This window comes from Tyto alba, unplaced genomic scaffold, assembly GCF_018691265.1.
Source record: "Tyto alba isolate M040663 unplaced genomic scaffold, T.alba_DEE_v4.0 Super-Scaffold_44, whole genome shotgun sequence".
In the NCBI taxonomy this organism is placed as follows: Eukaryota; Metazoa; Chordata; class Aves; order Strigiformes; family Tytonidae; genus Tyto; species Tyto alba.
This window is the reverse complement of record NW_024881320.1, coordinates 11,226,053-11,247,523: the sequence shown is the minus strand read 5'-3', so window position 1 is coordinate 11,247,523 and position 21,471 is coordinate 11,226,053. Positions and strand designations below refer to the sequence as shown.

The 21,471-nt window shown below is 40.5% G+C and overlaps 1 protein-coding gene across 8 annotated transcripts in view; it reads right to left on the bottom strand.

The window, feature by feature from the left end:
- The window catches only part of CABIN1 (calcineurin binding protein 1), a 118,344-nt gene that overhangs the window by 32,830 nt on the left and 64,043 nt on the right, over window positions 1-21,471 (bottom strand). For all 8 annotated transcript variants that reach the window (XM_042805219.1, XM_042805218.1, XM_042805224.1 and 5 more), the window contains one exon: window positions 1,442-1,605. In XM_042805219.1, coding sequence (XP_042661153.1) covers window positions 1,442-1,605 — 164 coding nt within the window. The remainder of the gene's footprint in view (window positions 1-1,441; window positions 1,606-21,471) is intronic.

Genomic DNA, 21,471 nt, shown 5'->3' with positions numbered 1-21,471 from the left:
CCTTTTTTTCCATTTAACATTATAAAGAAATAAAGCTATGTGTAAAATTATTTACTCTATAGATTCATTTAATTTACTAGAGCATGGTAACTTCAGTGTGTTTTGACACAATGCTGTAGTCCACTTTCAAGGAAAATATTTCCAGCCATCCATCCCACCTGAGTTTGATGGAAAACCAAATTTCTATTTCAGAATTGGCTGGTTTTAATGAGGGGGCTAAAAATCAGGTAAATAATTTTGAAGGGTACTATTTCAGTCAAAAAGCCAACATTTTTAATACACATATTTTCTCTCTACAGTAGTACACTAAATTGGTAATTTTAATGGTTTGCTTTTCAGACAAGAGATACAAAAACCTGACTCCTCCTTAGTTGAGTAATAACTAAAGTTCAGCTTAAAACACCCTATTTTTAAAAATATGGTTGCTACAGGCATATACCAGACACACCCAGAATAACTGCATTTATAAGTTCCTGTAATGATTGCAGTTCACCATGGCTGGCACTGGCTGATCCAACATGTCAAATTACTTGTTTGTTAAATTCAGTCTAGACTTATAAATAACATAGTATTTTTAGTACAACTGTGGGTTTGCTTAGGACAGAATTTAAACCTTCTATGGTCCAGTACTTCTGATATGCTAAAAGTCAAAGTATTTTTGGCTTCAAGTTTGCTGAACATGTGGTGACAATATTCCCAGACATACTACAATCTATGCAAATTCACATGCACTCACACTCGAAAACACATGAAGAAACCTTCAATGTCTCCAACTTTTTGCCATCAATCATTCTGTTAAATTTCGTAAGCATTTGCCAGAGACTAATTTCAACATTTCCCACTCTGCAAGCTCCTAGAATTTTACCTCAGTTGCTTCAATGTTTTCCTTAGGTGTTTATTTTGCTCTTCCCATTGATACGAATCTGTATATAGCCCACATTAAATGGCCTTTTTTCTTAAATAAGGTTAATGCAATTAAAATTAGATCACCCCTAAATAGGATAAGCTTTATAAATAGCATCACTGCCAATAGGTACATAACCATTGTTCAGTCTGTCAAGGATTACAGGAAGGCAGGATGCCTGGGCCGTGACCTCCCTCACTGGACACGGCTCTTATGCAAGAGGCCAGCAGAGGGACGCAGAAGTCAGAATGCTCTGTCCCACCAGTGAATCCCTCCACATGACAGAAAACCTTCATGAGTCTGTTAAGGCAGTTGTACAGCTGTCCTGAATTTCAAGAGAAATGCAGAGAAATTCTAGGCTCCATTATGGAATTGTAATCCTGAGAAAAACTAACCGTAATTCCACTGTACTCCCAAGAAAATCTGTCTAAAGACTTTTTTCCTAAACTAAAAACATATTTAAACAAAGCAGTTACACAGTGAACAAAATATATTTAAAGCTTTACAGAGTAATAGATTAAAACAAGTGTATCATACTTTCCCTGATCTGGGGTCCTCTGTAACATAGATGAGACTTTCAGCAAGGTGTTGTAATCCTTTAGCTGTGACAGCACATTTAGCAGTAAGACAATGGAGCGGTTCATATGAGATGCAAAACTGCCTGGGCGGTCGATCTCATCCACGGGGATGCGCCAGATTCCCTGCAGAAAAAGGAAAGGAGGAAACCTCTAAAGAGGGATCCAATTGAAAAGGACAGAAATCTTGCAGTATGGGTCAGATTCCGCAGCATACTGAGCTTCACTGAGGGTCAGGGGAATAATGGACAGACAAATGCCATGGTCCTTCAGACAGGGAGATCTGGATTGAGTTTAAAGTCAGTAGAGTCCTGCCAGCAGCAAACAAGGAAGGCTTGCAGAAGCCACAGCACACCTTCTAAATATGCTTCTGAACTATTCCCGGAAAAAAGCAAGCAAAACCTCAATTATGTTGTGCATTTTTCTTAAATGTCTGTGAACACGCCTTCCTAAGCCAAAGCTCAACTACTATAAAAAACAAGGAGTAACTTAAAATAAGTTTTCCTGGCCTGAAAGCTGCTACTGTTGTGCAGCCACAGAAAGTACCTATCTTCAAATCATCTGTTACTAAATGTCTTAGGAACTTGGTTACTGCCTTGATATCATCAGTGTTTACCACGGCACTAACCAGTGTGATAGGAAGAATCAGATTCCTCAGCAGTGTCCATTTTCCAGTGGCTGATTCAAATACTTATGCATACATCCTGAGCCTTCTAATTACATTTCTGGGACAAGGGAATCTTTGGGGATCAAGGCTGAAGATTGACAGAAAATATAATTCAATTATGGTTAGTCAGCTCAGATTTTGCAGTGTCTGTAAGTCTAAAGAGATTTTTTTCAGGTGTTTAACACGGATGCTGTCAACACACTAGTCACCATATTTGAAAAAAATGCAGTGAAAACAGGATTATGCTTGCATGTTAATATGTTACATATTATGACCACTCACAAAAACTGCTGTTAGATCAGTGCAAACCTTTCCCTCCTGCATTATTCAGTTCTGAAACTTTTCCTGCAGCAGCTCTTTAAGATTAAATCATCTGGGCACATATACCATTTTGTAACTATGCAGGAAAGAATAGTCTCATTGATAGGAGTACCTGATTGGGAATTAATTTTGCCTTCCAAACCTGTTCAGAGCTCAGGATATACAAATGTTTACTCTTATCCTTCTTTAAAGGTCTTGCTTTGATATTTTTAGATTTACTTTCAGTGTGAGCAAAATTCTTCACAACTTAAGGCAACGTGGAATCAAAGAAAATGATTACTGCAGTCACAAATTACATGTGACCACAAAAGCAGCAGATACATAACCGGTATGCTTACAACCAACACTCCCCCTGCATGTCTTCAGAGAATCTGCAGTTCTACTCCATAGGATGTGTAAGTACTTGGGAAAAACCAACACACAAATATCAATGTTTTTAAATTGGAAACAGTGACTTCAACTAGATATAATGCACATACTGTTCTGCCCAAGTTTCTTACTCTTGCTTTTCCTCATGCTCTCTACTCTTACTCCCTAGGGATCACAGAGAATGCCATTCTTTGACCCTGACGCTTTCTTTCAAACTTTTCCATAGCTTCCCTTTTTCAGAAAGTACCTAAAACCGTACGACGATTGACCCCCGAGGCACAACCGTTGCTTCCTCCTATCCCCAACTACCAACACCAAGTACCTTCTGTGGTTTGGTGGCAAAGATCTTACCTGCTCATGCAGCTCAGGAGCTCTCAAGCATGTAGAGATCTTGTAGGTAACAGTTCCATAAACCAGCACATACTTTATTTAAATAGAGAAGCTTTTTCTTCCCCAAAACTATACAATGACTTTCCTTCCAGGCTACAGATGAAACACACACATTCTGGAGCTGGTATTTTGCTCTCTGCACGTATGTAAACTGGGTTTCTGCCAAATCCTAAAACAACTGAATGCCTCATAATGGCACCACATTGCAACAACCTACTTAGCCAATTTATGGTCAACTTAGATGCCTACTGTAGGATGGAAGACAGCCAATATGTAGGTGCCTGGTCTTTTTCAGCATTATCTCATCCTTCATTTGAATTAGGCAGATCACTTGGAAGGAGCTTTCAGATACTGTATCTGGAATCAGTTGAAAATAATTTTGCAGCTCCTTCTCACATGTCCTATGTATACATTTTAATGCTACCCCGGAAATTACAGTAATGCAGTACAACCATTTGCAATGACAGAATATGCTAATTGCAGCTAAAAAGCCATGGAAGTGTCAAAGTCCATCTGATATAAACAAGGTTGTGTATTTTGGGGAATGCTGGTTGTCTTTCTACAACAGTACACACTGGACGAGCTTAAACTGAAACTTATATTAGGAGTGTTTAAGTTTACTTTATCATTGCAATTATAAAAGAAGGTCTGATTTTAAAAGCAAAGTCACTAACTTTTCATGTGCTGACTTGCAGTTTTACAAATGCAAAACAGCAATAAGTAAGATTACTGTCCTGTTACATACCTGCCTGTTTCACATGCAGCCTCAAGCCAAAAGCAGAAAGAAACCTGCCATCAGGAGTCAGAACAATCTTCATTCCACCTACTGTGATTTTATTAAGCAATATTCAAAACACTGATGTTAAAGTGAGTTTACTGGAATTTATTTCATAAGTGATATTGAACTCTTTTTAAGACTGCAATTTGAGTCAGAGACTAAAGAAACAGTCTCATGCAAACCTCTCCCAAAGAGAAGTTTAACTAAGCCCAGCAGGCACAAATTTTTCCTTCCTAAGTATCAATTACCTTCAGGAAGAATATTTCTGAATTCAGATCATATACTGCAACTTTTTTTAAAAAGCTTAATGCTACGCTATTTTTTTTTAACAAAACTGAAGAAAGATACAAATGCAAAGCTTGTAATGAAATAAGCGGGGAAGAGACTGGAAAAGTTAGTAAGTTTGACTAAAGTTTTCGTATCATCATTTGAAAATTCTGATTTGTTAGCAAAGTACCTCTCTTGAAAGTACGCACGCTGAGGAATGCAGATTCTTGTGACAAACATTTGAAGTTCTTTGAACAGTTTTGATAGTGATTATCACCACTCAGGCCACTTGACAAAATGTCTCCAGCTCTGGCCACCAACCCATTGCTCCTGTTTGCTGGCCACCACTCCCGCAGCTGAAAGGTTCTCCTCCCTTCTGCCACAGCCAGCAAAGCTGTTTACATGGAACTAGAGGAAGGAGTGAGACGCTTCCAACAACTCCAAAACGCCTCTCAAGATCCAAAACATCAAGCTGCTCTCCATGACTTCCTGACTAAACAAACACTCTGTAAGAGCTGTGGGCGGGGGAAGCAAGTCTGATACACGCTGCTGGAAAAAAATAAATCTGGGAGTACATGAAAATTCTGCAGATAACTTAATATTGAATTTTACGTTAAATATGAAACTGAATAATGAAGTCAGTATACCATATTCCTGGTGAAACCTTTTAAATTTTTTTCAGCTCAAAACTTGTTGCACAACCTCCCCTTGCAAAGAATAGAAGACCCTGGGAAGAGAGAGAAGAAAAGAGGACCGTGCTGCACAGGATTTTGTGAGCATAAACTACAGCAATAATAGATACTTTCTAGTTCAGTCACTGAAAATAGAAAGGAAGGAAGTGCTTATTATTCCTCCACGCTGCTTACTCCAGAACTTTATGGGAGGGGATTCCCTGGGGTTTAGGAATGCCTCTCTGAGGAGGCAAGGCTGACAGTTCTCAACAAAACTCAAACTTCTCTGGGGATGGCTGCTGCTGCTGACACTGCAGAGCTTCAGAGTAAGCCATTTTCTAAGCAGAGATCAAACTCTACTCTCTCAAAGCTCCATGGTTTCTCAATGAAATGGAGAAATGCTAGTCATACTTAAGATGATCCGATTCACATATAATAAGCAAACATACAAAAAACCCTACTGCTACAAATAAAGACCTCCAATCATTTATGATACCATTCCCTCTTTTTTCCTGTTCTTTTATTTTTTCCCTAGGGGTCTCAGAAGTGCAAGGTGCACTACATATGACAAACTCAATTCCACTGCTGTCTTTAAGTGACTAAAGCAAAAACAAACACTTGTCGGTATCAGTAACGTCCTACTAAGAAGAGTCTCTAGTAAAAACAAATCTAATTTAAACACTGTTAGAAAATATGACAAAACTAACAGGCCAACTAATAGGGTGGTGAAGGGAAGCCACCAATTAAAAATGCAACAACCTACACAGTATTTTAAAATCAGAAGTTGAACGAAGCACCAGTGCATAATCTCTGGAAAGGTCACACTTCCCTACACTTTTTTTTTTTTAAAGTCTCTGTTTTAATACAGGGTTGAGCACAACATACTAGAGTACTACTAGGCTTTACTTGTGTCTGCTCTTCATGATTACTTAGGTCAACATAACATCTTGCACTGGGGGCCTGAAAAGAAAAGCAGTATGGTTCAGCTGAACAGTTTCAAGACACAGAATTTGAAACCTCACTCTTTTCAGCTAAGAAAGTACAGCACAGCCCCTTGAGTATCACTGCTCCTCTCTGCAAGCATCGCTCTATTTAGTGTTCAAGTCAGTAAGCGTGTGCTTGCTTGACTCACGACTTCCTGCTAGTTCTGCGTGTAACCATTAAAACCACAGCCCCCTCCCCCATTTAGCAAATTACTAAACCACCTTTTCTCATCCAATCTTAACATGTTCCCATATCTCTTATTATTTTACTCTGTCACCTGATTTTGGCTTTTCTTCTTTTCTACAGACAATCCTATTATTTTTCTTCCTCAGCTCCTCATTTCATCCACGCTGCTATTCACTATGTAGTGGAACAATTCCACCTCTGTGAACAGGAATACAAGTGGGTACAAAAGTATTAAGAAATGAAAGCAGCTATAATCAGAATATTAAATTATTAGCTACAGCGACTCATGTCATCAAGGAAAAAAAAGCAGCCCCTGCTTTCTGTAAGTTAACCAGTTTCAGAAAAATCTTACAAACTCTATCACAGTATTTAAGCAGCACTCCTCTTGTCTAGTGGTAGTCTTGTTCACATAGTACAGTAACAGAATATAAAAAAAGAGTATGATAATAAATAAATGACATTTTATCAGCCTGGAAAAGTAAAGAGAAATAAGGCAAAACCGCAGCAACTTCCTTTCAGTAAGTCAGAACCAAACAGGATTGCAATTCCTGGTCTACAAGGTAAATACTGGCTACTTATATTTTCCTTATTTTTAAATGCACACACACTTGCAAGTGAATAACTAGCATGTATGCTTTCTGGAAGAACTGTGGAATTCTGCAGCACTGTTTTAGCAAGACAGCAGCATGGAAAGTCTTGACAAATGAAAACGCTCCATATGCTCCAATTACCATATGCTGATAAAGAAACATAATGGACAATTTCCACCTCATTTCTCTCTTCAAAATACAAAGTATTTTCAGAGTCTTAAATTTCCGATTTTTCAATTTCTAGAACAATCATTTTATAGTTGACTTGACATTACATTGGTTTTAACCCTATAAACAGAACACCCAAACCATACCCTATTGAAGAGACTATTATGTGTAAGCATGAGTCAGGGAAACGGAGTAATTTCCTTGCTGCATAAGCAATTATATAAAACCAGAAATCCCTTGTTAAGATGATGAGTTACAAGTTCAGGTGGAATTAGTGAAACAGAAACTGAGGTCTACAGATAGCCTTTGCAAAACATTGGGTTTGGCTGTTTGCCAGGCAGAATCTAGAGGTTTGTTCACTGGGGAGGTTTGAGGAGTTTTTACTCAGATGGTTCCCATGTACCATGTGATTTCACAAAGATGTCAACAGAAAGTCACCCTGTCTCTTTTTAAAGGGAAACAGCAAACTAGGCTATAAAAAAAAAAAACAAAACAAAACAGGAAATAATCTATTCTACTCCATGGCTACAATGGAAAGACAGACAGAGAAGAAAGCGAGGAGGAACAACAGGCTTTGAAGGTGCAATCCTGTTCAAGCAATGACACAGCTGCCTGCCCTCTGGAGCTCTGCAACAGCGTGCCTCAGGCAGACATCACCCACTTGAAAAGCCAGGAAACACAGGAGGGGTGTGCTTAATAATGCATCATCCCCTGGATGAAGATGACTGCTCCCCTCACTACTTTTTCAGGTTAATGCCAACAGTGCCAGTGGAGTATCCTTCCCCAGAGTACTCTAAGAAACAATCCTTACATTCCCTCTTGCCTAGCCCCTCATTTTTCTACTTTGCAAATCTGGGGTGCTAAAGCAAGGGCAGATTTGAATATACAGCTGTGGAACACTGATTCCTCCCTCCCACTCTGTTGCCAACATTGTAAAAGGTTCCCTTTTGAACAGCTGGACAACTCAAGCTGGAAGGTCAGTTATTGATAAAAAGCCTTTTGGACAAATTACTTAAGTACATTTACTCTCTTTCTTCCAGAAGTTGCTCCCTTTTACCAGCACTTTAGGAAAGAAAGAAGGGATTTGTCAGGAAAGTAATTAAATTATCAGCAGTAAGTTTCATTCACTGTGTCTTACAGCCAATCCACGGTTTAAAAAGGAGGGAAAGAGGCTTGCCAAAGGGATACTGAAGAGCAGAAGTCTTCTGGAGATTTAGTTGGGCACTTTACTCAAAAGAAAGGTGTCTGCTCACTCATGTTGGAATTTCTGTTTCTGCCTTTGTTACTTCAGTATCTTTTTGGGGGCTACATTTTGGTTTATGACCTGTCCCTGTCTGAAAGAGCCTGGAATTCTTCCTTTGGGAGGACATAAAGCACAGAAATCTAAATACAGAATGCTTCTAAATCAGAATGTGAAACCCTCGACAGGAAAACTCTTTGCTAGGATTTTGCATTTCTTTAGGCATCCTCAGGAACCAGACACAGGAAGATTTCTTCACCACCAAAATAAATGGTTAACAGGGCACATCTAGAGAGTGACAGGCATTCTGGTTTTGTCTAACAGACAGCCTTTCATTGTTCGAAGAGGATTTTTCTGCTTAGACCTTTTCTGTGTATCTGCTACAACCAGATCGCCTGGCATCAGATGCAAATGGTACTCAAAGCTAATGAAACAAGCTTGGTACAGTCCACTCATCTGCCTGGAAGTGGGCAGGCTCCTGCATTAGCCCCCTGCAGATGCTAGCAAGCTCTCATTTTTCAACATGTGGGATTCAGAGCTAACTCCACATGTCTATGATATAGACACACACATGTAATAGTATCACCTAGAAACCTTTTGCAGAGAGAAAAAGGCATTTAAGGGTATGTGGCTCACCTGAGCTACTACAGGCTTCACCTCAGGATGAGATAAACTACACACTAGAAATTAATCTCTCACTTGAATGCAAAGGATGATGACTAAGTCGTAAAAGATGACAAATGTTAGGGGAGATAAATGCCAACTGGCGAGTCTGCAAGGCGGTTCTTGTCTCTACCAGTGGCATGCCGAGGTCAAGCCCCACTACCCTGTCTTACTCTTAAAAGAGCTGCTGCAGAACCAGAAAGAGAACTGCAGCTAACACAAAGCTGGGAGAGGCCCTTGGTTCCCAGAGAAGGGCAAGTTACAGGATTGTGACATTTTTTACCTAGACCCCTACGCTTCTGTCACTAGAGTGACTGTCCCCATCTCCTCAAACGTTACAAAGTAAACTGCTAGTAGCATACATCCACTTTAGCTGGTATTAGATTCTATTCGGTTGGAGGGAGGGTCACCTCAGTCTAATTTGAAGAAAATCAAAAATTGTTTCAGAACACGGAACTATCAGCTATCGCCTTTGCCTACATGTGGTAACACGCAAAAATAGTGAACCTGGAACAGCGTGTTACTAGTGTTATTCTGGCAACACTCCAGCCTTAAATGAACATAAACACAAGAACAGGAGAGGATAACAAAGCTAGGTATGAAGAAGAGAGATTAGAAATACCTAGCAACCTAATGCAGGGACACAAAAGTTAAAGCCTGGAGATAAGTCTCAAATATGTCACTCTCCAAAAGGTATCCTTTCCACTCATCTGAGAATAACAACAGGACAACGCTCAAATGGAGAAGTTAAACATAAAACAGATGTCCAAAAGGATGTGGAGAATGATATAATCTGTGGAATGTCCAAACGGGCCAAGGGCAAGGCAGCTGCTACAAGCAAAAGATGCCAGCTTTTTCACAAGAACATCAGCTAATTTTCAAGTTGGGTGGATGAGCACAAATGCTAATCTTAACCTACCTGCCTTACGGATACCTAAAGTTGTCTATCTCCAAGCAGCTTACACTGATTCATCTCCATCATCTAGTGCAATATACATGATACTAGAAAGAAAAGGAGGACAAGAACTTTGTAACATTAAGAGGTATGCTAACTGTTGAGATTTGACACATTGTTAGTGTTGAATTCTGAGTTGTTTGGAGATTCTTCATGTTGAAACACCGCAGTAAGGGTCTCCTAGTACAGGATCCCACCTTTTACTATTTCAGTAGGCTTGAAGGATTTCACAGGATCTGAAGAAACACATTTTCACCTACTTAAAAATCCCAGTTCTAGATGTAAATTAATGATTACCCATATATAAAACGTAAGTGATTATCCTTTTAATAGCAAGACAGTCTCTACATACAAGACTCAACTGATTTTGAACTAGGTTGTCAGAGTGCTAAAAAGTTATTTTATCAAAAAACCTAAAATTTTTATGCCAACAAAAACTGCTCTTCAATCCTACATCTCTTACTTTTCAGCAAACAAAATACTTAACTGCCCACTCCCACTCCACAGCTGACATCTAGCATCCCTACACTGACAGCACGGAGTGTCTTTTAGCTTTCAGACTCTCTTCTACACAGTGACACACACACTAAAATATCAAGATGAGAAGCTATAAAATCCCTGTGTTTGCAAAATATGTCAGCATATTCATACAATGCTTAGAAAAAGTAGTAACATCCACCTATATGTTTTACAAATCTACCACCAAGTTAGATTCAAAATTGCAGAAAATACCAAAAGCTAGAGGGTCTCAGGTTAGACCAGCAGTGCAGAAGGAAATGCTATCATTTCAGAAAACAACACTGATCAAGCACTCAACATTCTTTCTTGTTAGCATCAAATTGCTTGAATACATGGCATTAGGAGATCCTAATGAAAGAGATCTTTGAGCCTGAAGGAACATAAATCAAAAGGTCCAGAGAACACTCGCTACTAGTTTTCATCAGAGTTTTTGAAAAGAGAGAAACCCTGTAAAGCAGTATCACGTGGCAGCTCACAAAATACAATCAAGCGATAATATTTAACACTACTAGAGAAGAGCCTTCAGCTTAATTTCATATTGATATAAAATTTCATCTTCATATAAAATCACCTAGAAACATTGTCCTTGTAACACCTTTTCACTAAGATGCATCCTTCAGACATATGAGTTCTCTCAGAGCACTGTGAGCGATCATGCAGCCAAGTCACCTAGTTTTGGGGGCCCACATGACTTTTCAAAAGAGTACATTTTTCCTCAATGACCTGTTGGGCATAGCTTCTCTCAACTGATCTGGTAAGTATGAAAAAGTAAGTAGGTTCAAGGTGATGCAACACAAAATCATACAGATCTGTGTACTGTACATACTGCAACTCAGTCAGAAAAGAGCGATGTTGTCATCAGGAGGTGACATATCAATACATAGTTGTAATGACGACCGCTGGTTGGGTACTGGCAATGCTTCATCAAATTTTCGTTAGAGTTGTTATCACCTCTGTCTCGTGTTTAGCAGCTTAGGAGCCACAGCCTTCAAAATATATATAGGTAAGGGTTTTTTTGCAGCTTACTGAGGAACAAATGGCAATTATGGAAAAAGCTAGTACATTTCACTGAACAGATTGTGAAGTTAGTTACAAAAATTAAGAGATATGTATATCAGAATGTAATGAACTGTCAATATTTTTAATAGCATGAATTAATATGTACTACCAACCAGGAGAAAATATAAAATGCCATACATACCAGGAATGGTACTAAAAAAAAATATACTCAACTGTTCACTATTAGCCATCAAATTCTAAAAGCCTTTTGGAAAGTGACAAGAATGGCATGTTCCATTACCACCTGGCATTTCGGTATGTGCACACAATCTGGAAGCATGGAGAAACACTTGCATCTTTCGTCAATGTTGAGAAGAATAAAAGCAAAGGAGAGCTGAACTGAACAAAAATTTAAACTCCTCTGGTGTTCTGAAAGAGGTAAAATGACAGCAGAAGCTAGTGGAAAAGCCTTTTAATCTCAAATCAGAATCCTGTAAGATCAAACTAGGGTTCCCTATTCCTTTTTTTTTTTTTTTTTTAAATGCCAGTTTTATAAAGATAAGTGTTTGAAAATGCATGACTTCGTTCATATCTGAAGGTCACAGTTCTCTGAGGCTTCCTACTGGCTTGGGAATGACAGAAGTACACCTCCTGGATTTCAAACTGTTTGTCAGCTGAAGTTGAGGGCAGGAAGCAGCTTATTTAACATAGGTAATAAGAAACAAATATCCCATATTAGCAATTATAAACCAGAAAAAGACATATGCAGTGGTAAAAAAGTCATACTCCTCTCAAGCAACTAAAGCTTTATGTGAGCTTGCACATTTCATCCTCACCAATTAAGATCTTCAAATTAAGCTATTAGGAGCTGACAGATAACTCATTTCATTATCCCTTCTCCTCCCACTGCAGCAGCGTCCATAGAACACTTCCCTTCTCTGTCCAGCAAGTGGAGGCCCTGAACAAGTCCCGACTGCTATAAAAGGCAAAAAAATCTCTTACTGTTATGCACCTCATAGCTAACCTCAGAATATCTTTTCTTTTCTGATACAGGAATTCATGCAGCAAAAATTAATTTTATTAACTGTTATTCAAGTATTTTACTTTTTTTGGGGGGGGGGGGGGGGGGGGGGGGGAAGGGGGGGGAAGGACAACAGGAATGTGTGTTAACACCTAATGCTGTCTCCCTTCCTCAGCAATACAGGGTTTAAACACAAACAAAAGTAGTTTTTTTTATCCAATTTAAGTGTTAGTGGAAATCTCTAATTCGACTAAACATTTAGGTAGCAGCCCGCCTAGCACCCCAACTAAAGTTGATTGATCTTTGATAACACCAGAGGAACGAGACATTGCAGAGAAACTGTAATTCAATTACTCTGTTTACAGTAATGTAAATCACAGTATACACAGGGGATCTTCAAGATCTTCAATATTCAACCAGCAGCAATACTACAACCACTTAATCTAGCACAAGGCATGGCAGTGACTCAGTTAGCTAGGCAGAAGACAGGGTACAGTCTGCTGGTGTTTGATTTCAGGGATATTGTGAGATAGGAATTATTTGAGAACAACCAGAGTAATTATGGAGGAGGGAGAGGAGTAGTGAGGAAGGCCTCAACATTTAGACTATTTCAGACTCTGATAAAGATGCTAAAATCACACAAAAGTCCTATCACTGAAAGCAACCAGAACAATATCTGGGTACTGAAGATGTCAACCTGAATACACTCTAGTAAAAAAAGCACGTATGCTGCAGCTCTCTGGGTAATAAAAACCTCCACAGCATATGCTTTAATTCCTAGATCTCCTTGATCTGCTTCATGCAAAATACCCACAGCACACACAAAAATCTGCCGTTGCACAAATAAACACATGCTGCAGTAAATTAAAAAAAATAGAAACATGAAGCTGCCACAGCCAATGCCGCAAACAGCATGTGGCACTTGCTTTATGCACAACACCAGAATTTACTGCAATTAAGACATACGTTCTGAAATTATAAACATGTGACCAGACAAAGCTGACTGGTTTTAACAAACTGCTAATTAAATTGGAATCCTCTTATTCTCTCTTTATCACTGAATGAAGCAGCGACTGCTACATTATAGTAGCTCATACAAAACAGATACTGAACAACAGGCTTTTCTGTTAGGTCACCGCTAAGAAGGGGAATCTCCACTGTGAGCTTGGCTGTCGTAGGCAGAACAGCAGAGTGCACACCAGAGATCACAGCTGGGTTGCTCTGTGCCAGACATGATTTTTACAGACCTACCGTCTCTTTCTTCTTCTAGACATGAAAGCTTCCCCTTGCAAGCTCTAGGGCTGAATTGAAAACGAGGGTGCTAAATAATTCATCCCACTAAGGGGGTGGAGGAAGGAGACTGAGAAATCCCAAACAATGCAGACAGAAGAAAACAAAAATCCCTCACCCTTTCGTCCCCCCTTCCAAACTTCTCTCGGCTTCTCCGTTTTCCATTGCTCTCAGGATTTTCCTCTGTGCTGCAAAGCAGATCTGCTACAGCCTCTAACCGAAGGCGAACCGAACTAACGAAATAAGTATTTCCCAACCACGACGGCAAATGTCATCAGAGCCCATCTCCTGCCTGCCTGCGCTGCCTGCTCGGCGCTGCGAGTGAACCCAGCCCCGGGCAGCCCAGCCCAGCCCAGCCCAGCCCAGCCCCGGGCAGGGATTCCCCGCGGCGGCCGCGGGCAACGACCAGCTGCGCGGGGAAGGGCTTTAACAGCCGCGGGCGAGCCGAGCGGGAAGGGGCGAAGGCACGCCGCACCGAGAAACGCCCCACGGCTTAGGGAAGCCGCCAGCTATTTGTGTTCCTGGCGGCGGAGAGGAAGCAAACTTACTGTCACACCGCGCCTGGCCCCGCCGGAGCGCCAGGGAGGGCCCCGCGGCATCGCCCCGCAGCCCCGGCACGTTCCCTCGGCCGAGCGAAAGCCGCGGCCCCCCGCCCCCCCGCGGGGGGGGCTGAGGGGGGAAGTTTCCCTCCTGCCCCCCCCCCCCGCACACTCACCATCACCGGGGCGGCGGGCTCTCACCGCCGGAGACCCCGCGGCCCGCGCAGCCCCCGCCCCCGCCCGCCCCCGCGCCCCCACCTGACCGCGCGGGCCGGGCCCCGCCGCCCGCGCCCCCGCCCCGCCTCACACTTCCTCTCGCACCGGAGTTCGCCCGACCTCTGGAAACCGCGTACCTTAGATTTCCTGCCGCCGCGGCTATTTCCCCCCCCCCCCCCCCCCCGCCTTTGCAATGGGGGCCGGCGTGCAGGGCTGGAGCTGTTTGCTCGCTCTCCTGCCGGAGGACGCTCTTGTTTGACATAGGATGTGGGTCCCAATTATTGCCGAGCCTGGCTCGGAGCCATCCCACTTAGGGCAAGTGAGTAAACAGCTGCTCCTGTCGGTTTGCAAGCATTAATAAAAAAGCAGTTACCCGCTCCCACCTGTCCGCCGAACCTTCCCAAAAATATTCCCTGACCCAGTTTAACCCCACTGGTGCCGCTTCATCGCCCTTCACCTCGCCGTCACCGAAGGCCCATTCGTGACCTATTTTTCCCGAGCGCGGCCGGTTCGCTCCTGTCCGCGCAGGGCTGAGCCCGCCCGGCCGCTGGGAGCGGAGGCGAGGGGCAGCGGCCTCCCGCCCCCCCCCGGGCCGCCCCCCGGCCCCCCCGGCCCCCCCGGCCATGGCTGCCCGGTGGCTGCGGTCCCCGCCGCCAGCGCAGCTCTGCGCTCCCCCCGCAACGTGCTGCACGACAGCTCCCCTTCGTGTCACCGCAACACCGCTCGCCAAAGGGCAAGACCATCCTCTTACACCATTTCCTTGTGTTTATACTGTCCCAGCGTCCCCTCCCCCAATCCTAGGGGTTTTTTAACTGATCTCCAGCTTCTGCAATACCAGGGGGTGCGCTGGTGGCACATTTCTTTCATCCGTCCTTTGCCACTTGCACGACATCCTTCTCCCTTTCTCAAACTAGCTGAAGGAGCAAACAAAGGTCTACCCTTGTCCCTTCTCCCATACTTCTGATGATTTCAGTCAATCCCTTCTTAAGAGACCCAAAACATGCACCAGGCCCCTGCCAACCTTAGTCCATCTAATCCTGCCTCTCCAACTGACTGATTCATCTTTCTGAATCTGAGTTTAGCACAGCTAAACTTATCTTCTTTTCCCAGCCACTCATCCAGGCTCTGCTCCTGATTACCTTCATCACAGAAGTTTAAACATTTTATCTTTACTTGTTCCTTTCTCTCACTTTTGCAAGCAGGGGCAATTGCTTGGACTTCCTCCTTGTATTTCTAAGCATTTGCAGGGGTTTGTAGTATTTCAGATTTTTTCCCTCCTGATTGGTAGGATTATTCTGAAGTGCTCAAAATCTATCCTATTTACTAACACCTCAGGTTTAATAGCCTGCTCCACAACTGTGACAGTCTACACGCTATGCAGAAGTCACTTACTAAAATTACCTCCATTTCCCATCACTTTAGGCACTTTTTACCCATCTCTTCATGTTTTTACCCATTTCTTCATATTCCTCTTCTAGGCTTCTCATACTGGAAGCCCCACATACCTTGACCCTTCCTATTTACTTGCTTTGCGTACTTTATATAGATATATTTATGCTTAACAGCATCTTGGAAAAAAAAGCTAAAGAATTATTTAGCTAACCTATTTATCTTTTATAACATTACATTAATAAACAATATCCTGTGTCTATCTGTCCACTTAAACTGTAAGAATCAGCTTTTGTGTTTTAAAGCTAAGATTTCGGTATGGTAATTACCACAGTTTAAAATAACCCACATCTTCATGTCCTCTTACGTCTTGGTACCAAAGGCAATAACCCATTCTATACTGATTAACAATGCAGTTTTGGCACTACCACTTCAAAAATCCATTAACCTTTACTCTTCTGACTGCATAACACAGATTTGTGTTTTAAATGGAGAACTGAAATGAATATTTACTTTCTATGTATTCATGAAAATAAGTTTCTTTTTGACCTGCCCTTTTTCATCTGCTCATTTAGTCACTGTTAACAGCAGACCTCCTATCTCCTCTATTGCACTGGAGTTCTTTCCTATGTATTGTCACTTATTTATGCAAATTAAGTAGCTGTACCTGGAATTAAATACATTGTAAAACGTTTAAAGTTAGTAGCCCAAGGACTGGGTGTTCACCAGATTGGAAATCATGTAATGTAACAGTTCTGCACAACTAAACACCTTTAAGCCATAAGCATGGCAATGTAAGGATTTTGTTTTCTAATTAAGATCTCTTAGCTCTTGCAGTAAACAGTCATGGTACCATTAAAAGCAACAAGAACCAGACTTTCTTAAATGACAGTAAAAGATAAACAAGATTTATAACACTACTTAGCTACTAGATTTCAAACTGCTTTACCAACAAGCAAATTTTAAAAATATCACTAATTGGAATATTTACTACATGTCTGATTCATTATCACTTTTGTACAGAAACATTATTTGGTAAAGGTCCATTATGAACTTAAATTAAGGAAACTAATTTGTCTTTTTAGAGTTTAAAAGGATATGTTTTTCACCACAGATTATCTTTGATTCTGTCAATTTCCTAAGGTTTCCTAGCAATTCTTCTCACTTAATCAGCATTTTTATTAATTACCATGAAATTTCCTAGGTTTGCATTGCAGACTTCTACAGCACACATTACTTAGTTGTCTGAGCCATCACAAGCAGAATGAATTTTGCACTATTTGCAATGCAGGTGTTCATAACTTACAGTGCTACTGAGCAAAAGAATTCCAATTCATTTACCTAAGACAAAAGATACAGATGCCCAGTGAAGTGTAAGTGGCATCCCCTGTACCTGTCAGAACCAGCAACATGTCATGGGACTTCCACATGCCGGACAGAGACGCCCTAAATTCAGTAGGATTGTGGCAGAAAGTGGATAAAACTATTTGGTGTTCACAAAAAGGGAGCAAATGTTCAGTGCTCATGTCAGACATAACTTCGGGTTACTCGTGCAGCTGTAAGCACACCTCCAAACTACACCTCTGCCTTAGGTAGTCCTACTCCTGTTGCCGCCTGCTCCAGGCTCACCGGGGAAATGGCTGCCACCACTACGCCCGCGTTCTTGGTTCAGGCATAACACTACATAATATCAAAGGCCTTTTAATTAATTATTTTCACACAGTGCAGTATTTGGGACACTATTCAAGTCTTCTGGCTGATTAGGGGTAAAGGATGATACAGTATTTTCTTGTTTAATTATTTGGAAACACTGTGCAAATGAGGGCTATAGAAACAGCTAACATCTGCTTTTTAAGATTAATGTAGGTGATATGGGAACAAAACAATGTGACTATGCATTTTGGCAAGGAAGGATGGATGGGAAAGACTGACAGAGCAATTACAGGGAACTTGAAACATTCCCCAAGTCAGCAAGATGACCTAACATCTGTCCTTTCAAAAATAAATACTCATAATGAATACTTTCAGTTCAGCAAACCATCTCTGAGAAAGAATAATTATCCTAGGTGCCACTGTTAATCCTCAAAGACCATGTCCTATACTTGTCTTCCAGTTATTTATGATGGGAAAGGAGGAGGGCAAAGCACTATTCCAGACCATTAAGAAGTGGCAAGTTTACATTTCACTCCATGTTTCCTTCTTTAAGAGTCTGATTTCACCAAATGCTGCCCCCCTACCCCCCCCCCTTTTTTTTTTTTTAATCACCTGTATCTTTGAATCAATACCAACCAGAGAAAGTTTGAGGAGCATCTCAGCCAGAATCACCTACAGGATGTGAGCTCTAGCACATGCTCTCCAGTGCCACAATGCTAGGAGCCAGATGGAAGTGATTTTACACTTTTAAGCATTTTTAACTTTTGCACACTGGGATTTCTCGATGAAGTGTTCTGCGGTGAATAACAAATGTTCAGAAAGATTTCAGACCTCTCTGCACTGTCAAGAGAAGGGTGCTAGCTTTCCTTGCAAACACAGAATATGAGTTTGTTAAGGTCATATATTTGAAATTCTGTTCTACTTCCATATTATTTTTTTCAGTTCAGAGGATATGGATTGTAAATCGTAGCATGAACTCTATTTCCACTTAGGAAGAGTGGATTTCATCTTTTGTTTTTAAGGAAGTAGGACATTGTTTTCACTTATAAATGACTTATTTTTTTCCCCTTGAGAAGATAAGAGTAATCTCAAGTTTCCAGTGCAATAAAAGTCCTGCGGGAACTAGAAAGTATCCTTCCTTTAGCAGCAGTATTTGCTTCCTTTAACTCAGATATTTTTAATTTTCTTGCAAACGATCAGATAACAATAGCTACCAGATCAGAATATTTGCCCAGAAAACCCATTCTAATCCAGAGTAGCAAATTTTGTGGTCTTATAGAAGTGTTTTCAAGGCAAATTTCTCTTTTCCATCAGTGCAGGAACTGCTGTAAGGAGACCACTAATGCTGAGCAGCAGAATTAACTGCTACCACCAAAACCAACAACATACCTGCACTGAAGTTAAACCCACACAATAGTCAATAGGTAACTGAAAGACAGAGGTTATGGAGAGTAAAGAGGAGGAAGGTGAGAAAAATATATTTCACATTTCATATATTCACCAATTTTGTTATCCAAAGATGCTATCCTGTTTAAATACAGGTTTATATTTCTTGTTTATTGAGAGGTAATTTTATTCGCTTTGATTTTCAAAGAGAAACATAAGCCAGCAAGTGTCAAATCTGGACCTTCAGAGAACTGATACCTTTTGAAAACCTGTCTCTTTTCAATATTCAATGAGTAAGAGTAATTCAATCCTTTCTGACAATTACTGTTTTGCTTGAAAACCACAGCTTTGATTGTAAAAGAATATTTTAACCAATTTGGTATCACTTTATACCTGATAAACTTACTCCTCTTAGGAACGGGAATTTCTATGGAAAAAGCTGTTAGTTTGGGAATTTCATATGGACCATACGCTGTCTTTGTCTATAGACAAACAATAATACCTAATTAATTGTCCATACACTACATTTAAGATGCTGTTCTTAAAAGGGCAAATGGAAGAAGAAAGAATAAATGCAAATGGAAAAACAGGAGAGGAATATGTCAAAAGGTAGCAACAGGAATAAGAGAAACTGAAAGGAGATTTGGAACAGAAATCTCTGGTATATCATCTTGCTGTCTTCACCTTGCTGCCCACATACTTAAAAGACTTCAGATCCAGATTCATCTCCTGGTGGGCCTTTCAATTTTTTCAGCTTCAGTCTGCCGCTGGAGACAGCTCTCAGACGAAGTTTTCAGGAAGAAAGACATTTTGCTTTGCTTTACCTTATCAATTTGAGAACGTACAGAGGCAGGAAATTTTTTTCTGGCTCAATTATTCACAAAAAGCAAGCAGAGACTTGTCAGATTTTGAAGGGAGAAAAGTGACATATTGAAAAGACAGTGACAAAATAACCCAGAAAATAGGCCTACATGTGAATGGTTTACCTGCCTACATTGTCACAGTAATGCTGTGCCCAGAATACACTGTCTGTGATTTCTAGCAAAGATTTCAGAAAGAGAGCAATACTCACTGATTACTAATTTGCAAAGAAGAAACCCACCCTTCTGCTTAAAATTATTCTCCCTTTTTCTCCCTACACTATGTTAGCAGGGTCACATCAACTGATTGTCTAAATCCTACACTGAGAACTCTCTGGGCATGAAATGTGTAAGACAGTGAAGTCCTGTCTGTCTGTCTCCTCTTTTCTTCCCTAATTCAAATCTTTTTGCTTCCTAAGTGCCTGGGTGCCAGGTGGCACAAACTGAAATCATAATTTTTATGACATGGTAGTTGATACTTCTGAATTTCAGCATGGGAACTGACTTTCCAAAATTTCTCATCCCAATACTGATGATGTCCAAAGCAGTCAAGATTTTTTTTTGTAAATGTCTTCACTTGAAATTCTGTAACGCAACCCAGCAATGCTGAGAACCCAAGTACCTTTCCTGATGGAGAGCCATTAGACTGCCTCCAGTTTGAACACACTCACTGCGCAGTCCCTCATCAGGGAAGCACAGAGAATGCATCTTGACGCTAATTCCCACTCTTGTTCTTTGTGACTGGAAATAGCTGCAACTGGACTCAGAAGTATTATTTCATTCATTTTAGCTTTCATACTTTTGGAAGACATTTGAATAAACTAACAATACACTTGAAGAAAGTGCATTAGTATCTCATAGTGCTACTTACTATCTTCTCACCAAAATCTTAGTTTTGGAATTCAGTCAGTCACAGGAGTAGGACTAAGTCCTCTAGCCAGTTAGCCGCTGTTAAAGATAACATTTATTTCCTATTAAGATTAGTTTTATTGCCTAATATATTTAAAAAGCATAGTTCTTTCTTTTTTACCCTGCCTTAAGAAGTCTTTGTTCTTCAACATTACCACTGTTCTTTTTCCTAAAATACACATAAACATGCACACATGCAGTCACACAGAGTAAAACTCAAAAAATCCCTTTACTGGTATTCATGTTTAATACCTGCAAGACAAGAATTCACTGCCTGCAGAATCCATTTTACTGATGACAAAGCATTCAGGATGCATTTTCCTAAGCATTCTTCCCACTGATAAAGAAAAATATATTTCCTTTCTGGGATACCTATATGGATCCATTGTGCTGCAAGAACTGAAGACCAGTTATGAAATGGTGAAAAATTTCTTGTTTCTTTCTATACTATTGTTTTGGGAGATTACTGTTACAATGTTAAGATGAACAAAAAAATCTTCATACAACAATGACCACAAGAACTACGGGTATGGGGGGCAAAGTCTGAAGAGTAACAACTCCTATGTATGGCACTGACTGGTGAATTCCCATTTATTTAAAGTGAAAAAATTACTCACAATATTTTGTCTAGCTTTGCTGTTCTTGGAAAGCGGCAAGAACATGTCATTATAAAAGATACAGAGGAGATGCAGTATGTTTACTTCAAGATTTGTGCAAAGTAAGAACTAATAAGGAATAAATGTGCCAATCAAACACTAATGGCTTAGTTTTTCATTCTCATCAACTCTGAATCAAAACTCAAGACTAGCTATTGATAATTTCAATTTTCATCAGTTTCTAATACTTTTATACCTTAGTGTTTTATTTACAAGCTATATGGAATATTGCTTATTTGCTGTTGCAATTTAAATATATATTAAAAAAGAAGTTTTTTTAAAAAAATTGGTAAATGCGTAAGCTTC